The sequence below is a fragment of the Leptinotarsa decemlineata genome, unplaced genomic scaffold (assembly GCF_025532065.1).
Source record: "Leptinotarsa decemlineata unplaced genomic scaffold, Ldec_3_MD MMD2_tig00000882_RagTag_RagTag, whole genome shotgun sequence".
Taxonomy (NCBI): Eukaryota; Metazoa; Arthropoda; class Insecta; order Coleoptera; family Chrysomelidae; genus Leptinotarsa; species Leptinotarsa decemlineata.
In genome coordinates, this window is record NW_027412556.1 from 12142020 (window position 1) to 12159870 (window position 17851).

A 17851-nucleotide genomic window follows, 5' to 3' on the forward strand; every position below is an offset into this window, starting at 1 on the left:
TAGTTAAGCGGATATCATTGACACCCTTTTAATAGAAATACATCTTCACATAACTGACATAGACTCTCCTGTGACTGTACATTTCAAATCTGCCACTTCTCATATTGACCACTCTTAGAAGTGAGACACTCTCATCCCAGATAATAATTCTGTCACTTCTGATAATAATTCTAAACGCTCTTTCTCATGTTGTAGATCTAGCGAACAACCTACATGAAGTTTTAGTTTGGGAAAAAATAAGAAAAATACATAGAGTGATTTGTTTTTATTAAAAAATAATATTTACAAGAAAATAAATCTGGAAGTAACAGTATTTACAGGAGTATTTGAAACGAACCGATCCCTCAAAGCGAATTATAACCTTCTATAAAATATTTATCATTCTTCCAATTATTGTCGTTTGGTTCTTGATATCGAAACAAATTCGCGTTGAAAGATCGAGGCGAGGCGCCATTTAGATCGAGAGCAGTTCCAATCTGAATAAAAAAACATATTAGTATCTAACTTCTATCAATCCTTCTGTCTAGAAGTCGTGGGAGAGTCTTCAAAATGGATTTGTCAATGTTTAAAAACATAAAAATTATTGAAGATGAATAATAAAATTGAATGAAATAAAAAAAGTATTTTTGGGAAAGAAAGTTTTTGGCTTTCTATCACACCATCTTGATACAAAAAATTTTGGGAACCTTCCAAAGAAAGTTACTCCTTTTGGAATTGTTTGCTACATTTCTTTCTATGAAAGATTCTCTTTTTTATTTCAAGATCGAGTAGTAGAAAGCCAAAAACTTTCTTTACCAAACATTAATCACTTCTAAAAATATAATCCTTTCAATAAAAAAAGTATATTTCAATGGAAATGGAAACACATCTTGATAGTTTTCAAAATATTCTTTTTTTACATTTTTTGGACATCTGAAGTTAACGCACTGGAAAATAAAGACAACCGCATCATTTTTTGACAACGCAGATGAAATCTCAAACGACAGATTCTTCAAATGTTGATGACATACTATTACGACGGTTTCTATATCCATAATTCACACCAAAGGTTTCAAATTATAGAATTATAGAACAATGTGGAAGTGGCATTCAGACCACATGCCAGGTTATCTGATTTCCTTTTCAATGCCAAAGATAAGCTGGACAAGTTGGAGAAATCTGGAGTTTATAAGCTTAAGTGTCTGGAGTATAATATTGTTTATGGTTGCATCCTGTTCCTTGGGATGCTACCACAAGTTCCCGAATCTAAACGATACAGAAATTTTGCACTATGCAAGGAAGGGTTGCAAACTCAATTATTTAGAATCCTTGGAAATTCATAAGCATAAACATTGCGGGGCAACATGTTGAATGATCAAATCGATTTGGTTTACTCACTGGTTTTCAAATTAGCCTATCCACATTGTAACAGGTGAACAAAATTCAGGTACTCAATTAAGTTAGGTACGTCTGTTATTACCTACAGTGGTGTTATATAAGGGCTAATGCAATCAATCATTTCCAGTTTATTGTACCAGTTTGAAAATGTCCTTATACGATGAAACTGCAGTAATGTTAGTTAGAAATAAAAGTGGTGAAAAACATAGAAAGTTTTAATTCTCATTTTTCATATAGAGTTTTCACAATAAATTTTATTTGAGACGCGTTTCGCTACAAAGTAGCTTCATCAGTTGGACTGATACATCAAACTATTCTGCAATATATTTTCTTCAACAGTAGGTGATTACAATATATAATTAGATAAATGAATAATTCTGATGAAACAGTTAGATTTTCAAAGAACAACCATAATACAATATCACTTCTAGGAAAACGAGTAAGTGATGAATACGTAAATTATTGACATTTTATGGAAATAAGTTTAATAATGGTGAATGTATAACTTATTGTTGGTGATTTGAAAAGAATTGAATATTTCCGTTTATCATTATTATTATTTATTTATTAATCATTATAGTTATCAACGATTCGCCTGAATACGTAAGAGACTGCCAGATAACGATGTTGACAGATGAAACCACTGTTACAGTCACTGGACACGCTGTGGATGACGTGGTAGTCAAAATTAGCAGCATAATCGATGAATTCTCTTCTTGGTGTGAACGCGATCGCCTAGGCTGGGTTGAGTCTCAAGTGAGCGGGTCTATTCGACCCTCCACCGCAACCCGCAAGGGTTTATTGTGGCTCACACCTATTCACACTCGACCAAATAAACTTAGATTCTCAACGAAGCCGATTAGTTTGTATGGTGAGTGGTCTTTTAGGTCACACAGTAAGAGTACGGCTCTGCTGAACTCTAAAAACCTGATTCATTCCCCAGCAGGGCAGGCACGAAGTATGTGCTCTGCTGTTTCATCATTTTCCAAACAGAGGCGACATACACTGTCTTCCGACAGTCCGAGTATCTGCATATGATGATTCAAATGTCAGTGACCTGTCAGAAGACATGTTAGACATCGTAGTTCATCCCTACTGTAGTCTAACAACTGTTTGGTATCGAGCTTCGAAGGGTGAAAACACCTTGGAGTGAGCCAATCCTGGGAGATTCTGCCAGAAGTCCATAAATCTTCTTGCCATCCAGGTGTTCAATCTTTGTTTGGCAAAGCCTAAAGCGATGCCAATGACAGGTTCTGGTCCGATGAAGCTGCTTGCAGCATCCTCCTTTGAAGAGGAGTTAGCAGCCTAATTGCCTTCCAGGTCAGTATGGCTAGGAAACCAGACCAGAGACAATCTGTTGAGTCTTCCTGTCAAGGAGAGTCGTATTTGGCAATTTGCTACCAGTTTAGACGCTGGCTCGGTAGGAGCCAAATACTTCCAACGCCGCTGGACTGTCCGAGAATATTTTCATTGACTTATGTATGAGGTTGGATTTATCCAATCTCTCCGCACACAATTCAATAGCGTAAATTTCCGCTTGAAATACAGCGAATAAAAACACCTGCACCAGAATCGGAACGTGTTTTTGATCCATCTGTGAACCAACTACTATTTACTCTTAATATTTCCTTCTCCCCGTTATCGCCTAGTCTTGAACCTCAAAATCAGTGACAATGAAATTTCAGAACAGGAAAAACAATATTCAAGATGTAGTGTTCTCTATTGATGAAATAGATATGTCACATGGAGTGAAATTTTTGAGAACAATTGTGAAATAATCCTGAATTGGAACTCTCATATTGGTGGTGTCTGCAAGAAACTCAAGCAAGAGTTTTTGCAATAAAACTGTGAAAAACTGTGTAGATCAGAAAAGTCTAATAAGCATCTATTTTGCATTGGCTTTCTGACATACTTCCTTGAATATCATGTTTTGGAGGTGCGGTTCAGATTTCAACAGGGTGTTCATAGGGCAGAAACGTGTTCTGAGACTAAGGTTTAACATGGAATATCGTGAAAATTGTTAACCAGTTCATGAGTATGAAATTGTTGTCTGTCCCAGCACTGTATATTTTCAAATGTGTAGTCTTTGTCAGGAAAATTCTCACAAGTCTCACAACTAATGAATCCTCGTCATGGCGATCAATTGAGAATACCCCCCACAGGACGATTAAATACCAAAATCACCCCTCTACATTGGACCCATCCTGTTATAATAAACTGCCAACTTCGTTTGAAGCTTTGAAATCTGAAAATGTGTTTTGCAACAGTGTTGAATCTTTGCTTATTGGGAAGTGTTACTACAGTCGGAATTAATACCTGAACGATAATTTAATGTAGTCTTTTGTTCTTTACCTAATAAGTATAATTCAGGGATGAGCAATACGTGGCCCGCGGGCCGTGAATTCAAAGAATTTCTGAAAGATTTATGAACTGAGTATGGCGATATGATTTTTAATACCGATGTACGTTGGCTTGGTAGAGGTGCAATGCTGAAAGGAGTATACAACTCAGAAAGCAAAATACAATTCTTCTTGGATATTGAGGGATATGCCCTTCCCAATTTTGGCAATAAAGAATTGATGTGCGATTTTGAATTTCTTATCGACATGACTCAGCATCTTAATGTGGAACTTCAAGGCAAATGACAGTTTATTCACGATTTCTATGATGAAATTCAGGGCTTTGAGTGCAAGCTAAAATTGAGGAAATAGAATAATGTGTCTCACTTTCTACATTTAGAAAAAGAAAACGTTACTACTTCTTAGAAATACGCACAATTTATAGACATTTCAATCAACGAATTTCAGTCACGATTCCAAATGTTCAAAGATGAGAAGACAGCTGTGTCAATGAAAATGCTTACCTCAACATTTAATATCGATGTGAAAACAGTTTTGTCGAATACTTCCAAATTGAAGTGATTGACATGCAAAATAATACCGATTTTCCGTAAACATCGAAAACTTTCAGAAATCTTACGTGTGCCCTGGAAAATTTCCGCAATTGATGAAAAATGCAAAGCAGATGATGTCTCTGTTCGGAAGTACGTATGTTTGCGAACAACTATTTTCAACTATGATTAGACCAACCAACGATTACAAAGCTGTGTACGTGTAGCTACCTCTTCAATTCCGGCTGTTATTGATCAGCTGGTGTCGAAAAAATAGTGCCAAATTTCTCATTAAAAATTTCAAGAAAATTACTTTTTCTGTTCTTTTCTTGTTTGTTTTTATTTTGAGGGCAAAGATAAAGTCGGACGTGGACAACGCGTACAAAAAATTCGCTGAACATGACATCAAAGACAATTCAAATACATTTTGGGCACATATACATAACAAAAATAGCTTTGCTGATTTTTTCTCAAAATCATATATCATCAGGAATCCAACCGAATTGAGCGATGACATCCATATTCACAAGTCTAGAATATTCATTACTGCTTTGAAACAGATAAAACCGAAAATGACAACAGGTCCCAACAGCATCCCTGCACTGACTGTCAGAGATTGTGCATATGTGCTAGCTCGATATTAATAAATATCTGAATCAAAACTAGTATCGTCCCAGATCTATGGAAATGATCTGAAGTTCGGCCAATTCATAAAAAGGGAACAAGTTTGATGTCGGTAATTATAGACTCATATCAATAATATGCAACTTCGCCAAAGTGTTTGAAATACTTATCTATAGCAGGTTATATCCTCATTTGAGCAATCAAATAACTCCTTTTCAACATGATTTTATGAAAGGTCGCTCGACAATCACCAACCTTTTCAATGTTATCCAATATATTTCTGAAACCATTGATAGGAGATTCCAAACTGATGTCATATATACGGACTTCTCTAAGGCGTTCGACAGACTTGATCACGGATTACTGCTATCGAAATTGTACAGGTACAGCTTTTCACTGACCCTGATTCAACTTTTCATATTATACTTCACTGACAGGCGTCAGTATGTTATATTCAATGGCTTCAAGTCAGTGGAATATGCAGCTACCCCGGGTGTTCCACAACGAAGCACGCTGGGTCCACTTCTGTTTAACGCCTTCATAAACGACACAGTTGAGGTCATTGACATCAACTGTTTGATATACGCGGATGACCTGAAATTATATTGTGAGATCAATGGCATTGGAGACTGTCTTCAACTCTCCCTCAATCTGAAACGTGTTGAGCAATAGTGTTTTCGCAATAATCTTCTTCTAAACGCAAGTAAATGTAATGTAATGACGTACACACTAAGAAAATGGTACATTTTCATATCAATATTTAGTAAACGATATTCCACTTCAACGGCCTCTCACATTCATCGATCTGGGTGTTTCCTTCGACACAAAACTTTCCTTCGTACCACACATTGAAGCCACTCTGTCTGCTGCAAACAGAATGTATGGATTGATTGTACGAATCTCCAGAATATGCATCCATAATCTGAAATCCATCTCATCAGTTGTATACAGATAAAGTTGAATGATATGTCGCAGTCCGTATTGAAACCGTGGTCGTTCTCTGAAAGGTGCAAGCATAAGTGGAATTAGTTTTCTTCAGCTCGAAACTTTTTTTATGTTCGAAGATTCTCGTTCTGAAACTTCTGGAATTCCTTCCTATATACACTTTTAAGTACGATCCACATAATAGTTGGTAGACCCCTGATTTGATATCTCTGTCCACTTTTGACTTGCCATTTTTTAAATTTCTACCCGAAAAGTTATCAGTATTATATATGCTATGTTGATGTTCTCTTTTGTTAGAAGTTTTTCAATTTCACCTGACGATTTTCCTGTATATGTGAGTGGTTTGTAGGTATGAGTGTAATTTCGAAAAACCAATTCTCTGACAATTTTCTCGGATGTCCAAGGTTTCAAACTCAAACTTTATTATTTTTACCAATACCAATCGATTAGCTATTGATAAAATCGAAAGTTCTCAGGACGCGTGATTTTATCATGCTAATTACTTCCTTAGTATTGCCTAATAATGAAGTTTTGGTGAAAAATGGAAAATTTATCGATGAATTTTCGAGATCTCATGGGATTACTATTGATAAACAGAACATGAATTTGATTGAGATGACTATTATACATATTGATGTATTTAAGTGTAGATACATAAATATTGCTGAATCAATTAAGAACCATTATTTAAAATAAAAAAATACTCTTCTTGTAATCAATTTTACTTCAGAAATGATGAAATCACTTCTCAGACTCTCCCAGAAAAACAATAAGAGTTCAAAGCAAAGATTCCTTGTGGAAATGAAAAGTTTTCCTCAAAGTGAAAATTCCCAAACGAACTACTCTCGAGCAAGCGGGCGCCTCACAGAGAAAGTTGGAAAATAAATAGCTTAATTTCTCTCTGAGATTGTGCCTAACATCGATGTCACAGGTTTTTCGAATGGGGGTGGTTTTCCGTCCGAAGCGACGGCTAATGGATTCACTATAATGTTGGGTCGCGAGGAGGTCTTGGCGGGGCCTTCGAGAAAGAATGTTTCCATTGATCCTTTACCTTTCACTTCGATAGCGCCGCGGCATTTAGTCGGGTAACCCTTGGTTTGGAGGATCTGGTTCATTTCTTTGGTTATCTGGAAACAAAACGTAAGGAAACTTGAATATACCTTCAATTTTTTATACATTCAAAATAATATGATATACACTTCGATGAATGAATCGAAGAAGTTTTGTTTGAAAGTGTATAATTATAAATTCTCATTGCAAAGCGCTTTCGACTTTCGTCATCATCAGGCAGGCAACAAGAAGTATCGAAAACGAGTATATTGTAAGATTTGATTTATATAAAACTCATTAGCCTAATAACCAACGAAATATATGTTAGAGATTGAGGCCATGTGATCCAGTCAAAGTATACTTTGACTGTTGATGTGATTTAGGTACATTTTATAGAGTTTCTCACAATAGAACTCTGCTGTGATGGTTTAGCTCGGTCGCAGAAAGTTATAATGAATCACAGCAACCACTGACCACCATAAAATGGGTTTTTACTTTTGGAAAGTGCCTGGATTGCTCATTATGGCTCATCAATGTCCAACTACTGTCCTGAACGTCTCGTGTTGTCGTAGTGAATCCACTTTTCTTCACACATGACGATAGGAATCCAAAAAAGATCGTTTTGGTTGCGCAAAAGCGAAGAAGAACAGAATCCGAAATGTGACAATTTCTGTCGATCGTTCAAATCATGGAGCACCTACTTCTCGAACTTTTACGTTTCAAACCATCAAAAACCGCATGGGAGCAGACGCCCAATTTTTCCGCCATCCCACGCACCGTTTGTGATAGGTCAATATCCACCAGGGTCCTCAAATCCTCATCCTGGATTACTGTGGGTCGACCACTTCGAGGCTCGTCATCGAAGCTGAAATCTCCGAAACGAAATTTTGCAAAGCAACATCAAACAGTGTGTTCATTAACAGTATCATTGCCAAATGTCTGGTCAATTTTTCAGACTGTTTCGACGGCGCTTTTGTTCAATTTGAATTAGCGGAGAAGAATTGGCAGAATATTACTCAATAACATCATATATAAACGGAAGTTACGTCGATTCAGGCAAACAGTGACTTCATCACATCAGTGAGGTTACTTCTCAGCTCGGCAGACAAGACAGACAGACCACCCAGTCGACCAGAGTGCACTGAATTGTCACGTAGTGTCCTCAAACTATCACTCTACTAGCTGGGCGGTAAGACAGCCAATCAGAGTGTACCAAATTGTCACGTAGCGTCCTCAAACTGTCACCCAGCTCACCAGCTAATCAGAGCGCATGTTTCTGCATCTCAGAACATCGTGGCGGGAGATTTGAATTTTCTGTGAACATAAATAATTCAAGCAGACAGACAATCAGGATCGGGCTTATCCTATTGGTTGAATACGGCAAGCCAAAACGTAGTTATGGTAAGTCCTTCTTCCTTTCGGTTAAAATTGCCTTTGTGTTTGTGAATTTCCATTGCCCACTTATATAATTTTGGGTGGTAGCTCTGAATTATATGAAGTAAATGATGTGAGTACTTTCTCTGAGTGCATGTTCAGCTAGTGCTGATTTCTTGGTATACCCAAGAGGCGGACATAAACCTACAGACCACGACTAACAAAACCACAAATAACTTTGACTACAAACGGAGTGGCGAGACTATCATCACAAAAGTGTCAAAATGATCTCTCTTCATCTAACCAGTTTATACTTTCTTCAGCAGCAGCTTCTCTGGCCAGTCCACATAAAAAAGGTTAACAAAAACAGTCCAACAATTACGGAATTACACAAATCTCTTTATCAATGAGATAATACCGTTGTCAATAGAATAACATATGAGTTGATGATAATAGAGTAGAAGGTTATAGTGAAGATGATGTTTGAGAATGTGAGTCTCACCTGGATCTTATCGCAGATTCCAGTACTGTCCATCCTGCTGGCGACGTTGACAGCATTCCCCCAGATATCATACTGGGGCTTTCTGGCCCCAATGACCCCCGCCACCACGGGGCCCACATTGATGCCGATCCTAATGCGGAAGTGGTTGAACGAGTGTTCGTTTACCTCCTCCAGCAGCTCCTTCAGCCTGAGAGCGTAGTCAGCCATGGCCGTCACGTGTTTGTATTCGAGCATATCACAAGTGTTTTGCGTTAACCCTGGAAAAAAGTGATCGTTTTCGATGTCTGAAGACTGCAAAGTTACTGAGGCTACAGGGAAAGGTAAGAAAAAGCTAAATCTATTATCGACGCATAATATATTCAATCATTTATTTATTTCAACGGACGAGCCAATTCACAATTTATTACACGAGTGTTCGTATTCTGTCAGACTTGGTTAGTAAATCATAATTCAAATTATCTAAACGAACAATTCGTTAAGGCTAGTATTCCCTTACCTACATGGACTGACACCTATCAGGAAACAACTACTCCTCTGGCTGATTCCACGAAAGTTGTTGAATTATATCCGACAGGGCGGTATAATCCAAAGCTCTTCGTGGTACTAGACAGGGAAGTAGTTGTTTTTTGCTGGGTGTCAGTCCATGCAACTATTGTTTAGGTAGGGGAAGAATGGCCTGAAAGAATTGTTCATTCAGATAATTTTATTTATAGCCAGTCTTCAAGTATGCGCACTCACTATTGATGAAATTCATTTACTTATACGCGGATTTAGGCTATTCGGATATGCAATGTTGGTCAGTATCTCGTCTACAGGCAGAGGGGGCGATGATAGATATGTTGGTTATCGTTCGCTTCAGCTCTGTTCGAGGTATGATACTCTGAAAGAATTTGATTTTCAATTATGGGAAATCGCCGACTCCGAGTTGATGTAGGATGATACCTTGAACTGGTGGATGTCAAATAGCCCGAAACCGGTCTGAAAATGTGCCCATTCCAATCATTGAAAGTCTATTCCGGTAGTTGGATCGCCAAAAGCATATGCAGAAATTTATTCTGTGAAGAATCCTACACTGACACCTGTCGGATATAATCCAACGCCCTTCGTGATATAAGCCAGGGCTGTAGTTGTTTTCTGATAGGTGTCAGTCCATGAACCAACTGTGTAGTTAAGGGATGGCTGGCCTGAACGAATTGTTCATTCAGATAATTTGATTTATTGTCAGTCTTCAAGTATGCCCACACTATAGGGCACATCATAAATGTTCAACATACAGTTAAACGGTAATGATTTGCTAACTTTGCAATCACATAAATGGTTTCATTTCCATAATGGTGGACAGGTAACTAGGAGACATCTCCTTTATGTAGGCAGGTGTAGCTGTTATTGACGATAACTCCGGACACTCGCATAGGACATGCATGACAGTTTCATCTTCCTGTTTCTGCATAGAGGAACCCATATCATGTCCACTAGCCCCATATCATGGGGCTAGTGGACAGTCAGAAACCCTACTGTTGAGCGTAGGTTTTTCGTAGTCATCTCCAGATATTTCTTTGACGACAGCTTCCCAGGGTCGCCCAGGGTGATCCTGGCAAGACTGCATCCTTTAATTCCATCCCATCTCTTTAGGGATTGCATGGGTATGGCGTTTGGCTAGTTCCGCAACTGTCCAAGTCATCAGGCTGTAGGTGTCACTGGGACTTGAAATTCTTAGTCCAGTTGCTCCCTTGAAGAGCCGGCAATGCAATTAGGGTAGAATGGGGGAATGGCGGTCACTTAAGCAGGAATCGAAATAACTCATTTCTTATATGAGCAAAGGCCAAAGTGATTTACTTACTGAATAGCTAATTCACTTCACTTTCTGTATATAAAATACAAATACAAAGCTTTGTATAGTTTTTTATATTTTTATGCCTTTTAGTAAAGCTTTCATTGACCGCCATTACCCGGACTTTCGGGTAATGGCGGTCAGCAGGGGGGGGGGGGTAATGCCAGTCAGTCAAAAAATATAAGGTTTATTCTAAGGTTTGTTTTTAAATTAAAATAAAACAATAAAATATTGAGTACTAATGTATTATAAAGTAAGTAGGCAATTCAAAGTTTGCAAAACTAATTTAAGTTATTACAGTTCATATTATAAGAAATTACAAATCAAGACGCTTGATAACCTTCCATCTTTTATCACAATAATCACATGCATATTTATCAGGGGAATCACAACCGGAACAATTTTTGTGAGCCCACTGCCCACAACTTCGGCATCTATACCAAACCTCATTCTTTCCGAACTCTTTACAGATGCAACATATCTCTTCTTCATTTCCTGAAGAAATATCGTCAACATTATTGTCGTAACAAACATTTTCAAAACGCCTTTTCTTTTTTGAAGCCAAAAGTTCCTCATCCGAAGAAGAAAATTCTGAACTGATTTTTGATGCCTTGATATTCTTGGATTGTCTTGTCTTGACATTCTTGGCTTGTTTTTTAGTGTTTTTTTTTGTAACCTTTGTTTTCTTCTGACCAGATTTATAGCCAGTTCTCTTATTCTCCTTCATTACTTTTTCTTGTCGTTTTTTTCCCTTTATTTCTAATTCTTCTTTTACAGGTGTTGCTGTCAATATGGCGGAGTGTTGTTTGGTTTTCACACGTTTTGTAGCTTTTTTGCTGTTGGAAGTGGCGAGGGAAATAGTATAATTTTACTTGGCGTCAAAATATTACTAAGACCTGGAAGGGAATTATCCATTTCAGGCGGAGGTATGGTATTCTGCAGTTGGTTGCTGGTTTCTGGTTCGGAAGTATCTTCACCTATTTCTCGATTTTGATTTGAGGTGTTAGGTATGGTATCATTGATGACAAGATCGGTGTTGTTAGCTAATGAACAGTCTGAAGCGAAAAAGTCTTCTTTTCCAAAAATTGAAGGGTTAATTGGCACTATTCCTGATGCTTTGAAACCAGAAACCCCTTTCTTAATCGTAGCTGTGTCACAGTAGGCTTTGTTAAATAGAGACGCCACATCATACGGGGTAATTTTCTGTAATGCATTGCTTTTCATAAACAAATCACATCCCTTCCGAAAAGCAGCTTTTAGAGGGCCATAAAATGCAACATCTAACGGTTGCATTCTATGAGATGTGTGGGGCGGAATAGAAAGAATGACGATATTGTTTTCTCGGCAAAACTTGTATGCTTCTAAAGACACGTGGCTATAATGGTTATCCAAAACGATAAGGATTGGCTCGTCAGCAGATGGCTTTGCAAACTTGGCAAAGTGTATTAGCCATGTCACAAACAACTCTTGGTTTGTCCAACCATTTTTGGAGCAGTTATAAATAGCTTCAATTGGACCATCTTTCGATAGCTGTAGTGACATTCGCTGTCTTGGGTAAATAAACATAGGTGGTATGTAGGACCCTGCAGCGGACACTGCACAAATGACAGTTATATTTTTTCCTCTTTCATAACTTGTGACAGACCCTACTCTCTTCTGTCCTTTTTCCGCAATAACTGTGCCAGGGTCTTGCACGGTAGTGACCCCAGTTTCATCCATGTTATATATTTTGGAAGCAGGATATTTTTCCATAATATCTTCCAAATTTTTAAAGAATAAGCTAACCTCTTCCTTGTTGAACGCTGTCACGCGATTTATGCTGGTTGCTTCAGGTTGGCGGATAGATATCGAAGGATTTCTTTTTAAAAATCCATAGAGCCAATCTTTTCCAGCAAGTCCTGCCGCTCTATTGAACCGGTGCTTTATATTATTTGTCTCAGCATAAACGTAGGCTGCACGACGAACTTGGCGTGGAGTCAAACCATAAAATAGTTTAGCTAGAATTTTTATATTCTTAGCCATAGATTTTTCTACCTCTAGTGAGAAAGTGGAATGTTTTCCTAAACGTGGTGCAGTAGCAGGAAGATTCTTCTTGATCCGTTCTTGCAAGGTACTGAACGGTATGTTGTAGGTTTTGGAAGCTTTTCTAATAGAAAGTCCACCACCTACTGCTTCGATAGCTTTTTCTAAGATCGCTTTACTCCACGACGCCTTTGTTGTTGTTCTAGGTCTCTTCCTGGGGATCTGCGCACAAAAAGCAATTATGAGATACTATTTTTACATTATTATATGCGATAAAGATATATGAAAGTTTGTCAAAAACTTGTTCTATATTTTCGTATAGGGTAATACCGGTCACTGACCGCCATTACCCGCTTCGAATGATTGGCATAACCCCAAAACTACAAAAGTTTGTTTCAGTTGACAATACAAATGATAAAATACGCTTTCAAAATCAAAACCGAGATTATTGTATTAATAAATACGCATGCAATAGTTGGTGGTTAACGCTGTTTTATTCGAATAATATATTAAATGACTTACCTTTGGTTAAAAATTTCGAATTATAACAAGAATACACCTCTACACACAGTAATGGCTGGCACGCTCACTATAGGTGCGCCAGCACGATTGCGCCATATATATAAGGTTACTTGCAGGTATACTAGATGGAAGCACTGGTATTTTTAATAAGATGTTTCGGGAAGATGGATATCTTAAACTGACCGGCATTTCCCACTGACCGCCATTCCCCCATTCTACCCTACCTTTACTCCTGTCGTGCCCTTTAACCCACCTCAGGATAATGTTATTATCTACTGAGGCTTTGGATAAATCTTGGTGGCATTCTAGTGCCAGCCCTGAGGTAACACGTTGTCTGTTCAAGGCTAATAGGGCCTGTCTATTACCAGTGTAGATTGAGATACCAGCCAGTTCTGTTTGAGCCACGCTGGTATTTTTCCTATTCCCCACTTAAACCTCAGGCTAAATGATCTGGAGTACACTCCACATCTTGAGCCTTCTTTGGTTTTTGAGCCGTCTGCATATATGATTATTGCATTTGTAGCATCTGACTCTGTGTTTTGTTTCATTTGTAATTTTAAGGTTACAGGTGGATCCCAATTATCTAAATCGATGGATGAGCAGATATTGTCCCACAGAATGGCCTGCTAAATCACCTGACATGGCGCTCTTGCATTTTTCATGAGGATTCGTGTAGAAATGAATAAAATGAGAAAGCTTGCAACGAAAATACCCCATTACGTCAGAAATGAACTTATAATAAAAGTTCATTACTGGCAGGAAGTGAAATTTAATTATGAAATGGAATTTTGTTCAAATACTGAATAATTGTATTTTCAAGTAAACGTTGTCTGACCTTGATATCTTTCGCATTTCAAAAGTTACGAGGTGGTGGATTTTACAACCCTACTGTAAAGAATTTCAATAATTGATTTTATGAATTTTGAAAAAGAATTTGTAACTTTGTCCCTATAATAATTTTGTTTCGGGTGAATATCACTTATTCACACTCTTTCCATAATATCAGTAAACGATTTCCAAAAAGTAGAATTACACCAAGAATTCTTAAAGTAGGTACACTTGACAGTTATTCGAAAAAAAAATCTTGAAACAATCTTGAATATTTCCCCGTTAGTTCAAACACATCTCTCATCAGAGTCAGTCAGTCGATCCCGATATCGAAAACTGATTCTCGACCTAGGAAATGGATGTTTGGTCTGTTACACGTGAGCGGATTTAATTTCGGAGAATATCCTCCACCATTTGCGTAATGAAATGCAGACAATTTTCCTCTAAACAGCTGTAGAGCTTGATTTATCTCAAGGTAAAGCATTTTTGTGTCTAGTCGAATGGAATATTTTAATTGAACTTTCCGATGAAAATTCACCATAATCAATCACTTCCGGAAACAAAATATATTAAGTTCCTTGAAGTAGCCCATAGAAGTAGTATGAGCAATTAGGATTGCTAATTTCGAAATAATTTGAGGTATAACAATTTTAATTTCGTGTAGAAGAAGACTCTCGAAAAGTATACTATTGAAAAAGTTTGAATGAAATTTCCAAGCGGGTATAGGGAGTAGACTAATTGCCAACACAAAAAGAGCACAGGGTAACATAAAAATAAATCGAGAAAATTTGCCGTTTTCTTTTATGTGAAACCCTCGTGATGAATATGGATTTTGGCTCCGAAACATTAATTATGTTATTGTGAAACACAATTTGCAATATCTTTCCAAAGTATTCGAAAACTAATCACAATATTTCATTCCATTACGGTATATTGATTTTTGTTCAATATTTCTTTTTGATTTTTCGACGCATCAAAATGTGCTTCCGTAGGCAAGTTATTCAATAATTGAACATTATTTAGGACATTCAAAAAAACTCAATTCATTATTGAATTCTTTCATCGTTGATAATTTCATTGAGACACTTAGGTGAATACCGAACGCCCCTGAAGAAGGTATTTTATAACGGGTGATTTTTCAGAGGTATAGGATTTGATTTTCAAAACAACACGAAAAATTAGAAAAAATTGATGAAACCTTTATTGGAATCGATAAAACGATCAATATAATTCAATGTTTGAAAATGATTTCATGCAAATGTTGTCCGCGGCTTCGTTTTAGATGATCCATGCGCAAGGTCCAATTTTGGCACACTCTCTCTAACATATCGACCGATATTTCACGGTCAATGTGTTAGAGAGAGCGTCAGTCGTTGCTGGTTCATTCCTGTAGACATGAGCCTCAAAATGACCCTACAAGAAATAATCCAAAGGCGTAAATCACACGATCTAGGTGACTAATTGACGGGCCCCAAACGTGACATAAACTGTTCACCGAAGGCGGCTCTTAATTGGGCCATTGTTTTGCGTGCCATGTGGCAAGTGACACCGTCTTGTTGAAACCACATGTCAAGCATGTTCAATTCTTCCATTTTGGGCAACAAAAAGTCGTCAGTCATCTCACGGTAGCGCTCGCCATTCACAGTAACGTTCCGGGCATTGCCGTCTTTGAAGAAGTACGGCCCGATGATACCACCGACCCATAATTCACACCAAACAGTGACTTTTTCGGGATGCATCGGAAGCTCCTGCAATGCTTGTGGCTGGTCTCCACTTCAGATGCGGCAATTTTGCTTGTTAACGTATCCATTCAACCAGAAATGAGCCTCGTCGCTGAACACAATTTTTCGATAAAAATGTGGATCTTCCTCCAACTTTGCCAGCGCCCATTCACCAAATGTTAGACGTTGTAGCAGGTCGAGTGGCTTCAATTCTTGCACCAGCTGTATATTATAAGGTTTTACAACCAAATCCTTTCGCAAAATTTTCCACGTAGTGCAGTAACAGAGGCCCAATCGCTGCGAACGGCGGCGAATCGACATTTCACGGTCATCACGAACACTGGCGGATACACCCGCAATATCTTCTTTTGTCCCCACTATACGTATGCGTGTTGATGGTTTAATGTCCAATAATGTAAAGTGGGTTCGAAATTTAGTCACAAGCTTCCGAATAGGTCCCTCAGTAGGCCGACGAAACTGCCCATAAATTGGAAGAAGTGCACGATGCACTTTCTTCACCGAGCATGAATTTTGATGATAAAATTAATAATTTGCCAGCGTTGTACATTCGTAAGTCGATTCATGGTTAAATTATAGACCGAATTGAACAAGTTTGACAATGACACAAAACACGATTCACGCATGACCTGTCAAAGACAGTGTTGCCAAAAAGATACCGGAAAAAAATCACTCATTAGTGAAACAAGGATCCTCCGAATCCATCACAATAAAATTAGATTGTACATATGTACAGGGCCGGACCCTGTTCATATGTACAAGCAAGGGCCGGGCCCCGAAGCCTCTATAGGAGAGGGCCCCCACAACAAAAATAAAAAAATATAAAAATTTTGACGGGTCAGCAACTTTTACGTTTTTCCTCTCAAACGTTTTTTTGAATTTTTAATAAGAATACTTTCACAAACATAACAATATTGTTATCGATATATCAGGAAGCCCTGATCGCAAGTTTCCATTCACTGTACATTTTTTATTTGATCGTGCATTTCAGTGGCAATACTATTTTTAAACGGTTTTATTAAGCTTGACCTGTGTGGTCAAATTTAGTAATTGAAGTTTGACTCCCTTCCTGTTGACAAATTATAATGAAATTTGATACACACATTCAGTTTTGATAACAATATAAGTTAATAATATCTGTAGCATTGTAAATACAAGATCGCAGCAAATACAAAATGGAGTATGACATATTTTTTCATGACTACTTCAATTTGGGTATCCAATGACAGGGCTTGACTAATAGAATAGTAGTACAATGTGAGAAATATGCAAATTCAAGATGGCCGCAGTTACAAAATAGCGGAATACATATTTTTTAACAACTACCCCAATATGGGTATCTAATAACAGGGTTGACTAATACTATAGTGGTACACTATGAAAAAGATGCAAATCCAATATATTCTATACAAAGAACTTTGTCAACTCAGAATCGAGATACAAGCGTGGATCTTACACCCAAGTCTAGATTTTGTATCATTGTATCGAGGACTGTGTAGCGTAAGGATGGCTGAAAATGATACCTCGTTAGCGATACACCACCCAAGTTAAGGTAAAAGGTTGAAATGTGCCGAGAACTGTGTGGCATTAGGGTGGATGAAAATCAGGAACTTTTATGTTAAACGGTTTCATTGAAAAATATACTGAAAACTAAAGAATAATTGGAAAGGTCCTGGGTATTAGTCACCACACGACTTTTCTCAGCAATTTACGGTATTGCTCAGATGAATAAATAATAAAATTGTTTGGCGTAGTATTCACATATTTACTCAGGTTACGCTGAGCCCAATGATTTTATAATTTTTTATCTGATCAAATCAAATCAGATAATCTTAGCGACTGGAGAAATGAACGGTAAAATAGATTAACAGGGTTTCTCAGTCAAAAAATCAAAAATCAAACTCTGCTTTACTTTGCCAATCTTTCGCTTCTAATGGGAAGCTTCCTCAGGGCAGAAAGTTATACATGTATAACTTTCTTGTCAATTTATATGTTCAATTTATTGTTTTTCGCTCATTTTTACTGTCCTGAAGAAGATTCCCATTAGAAGCGAAAGCTTGGCAAAGTAAAGCAGAGTTTGATTTTTGATTTTTTGACTGAGAGACCCTGTTAATCTATTTTACCGTATATATATATATATATATATA

At 37.6% G+C, this 17851-nt stretch overlaps 1 protein-coding gene across 2 annotated transcripts in view; it reads right to left on the minus strand.

Moving 5' to 3' along the window:
• Positions 1-250: 250 nt before the first annotated feature.
• Positions 251-17851, minus strand: part of LOC111514866 (adenylate cyclase type 6) — a 426206-nt gene continuing 408605 nt past the window's right edge. For both annotated transcript variants that reach the window (XM_074175026.1, XM_074175025.1), the window contains 2 exons: positions 8763-9019; positions 251-6963 (listed from right to left, as the gene is read on the minus strand). In XM_074175026.1, coding sequence (XP_074031127.1) covers positions 6727-6963; positions 8763-9019 — 494 coding nt within the window. In that variant the 3' untranslated portion in view covers positions 251-6726. The remainder of the gene's footprint in view (positions 6964-8762; positions 9020-17851) is intronic.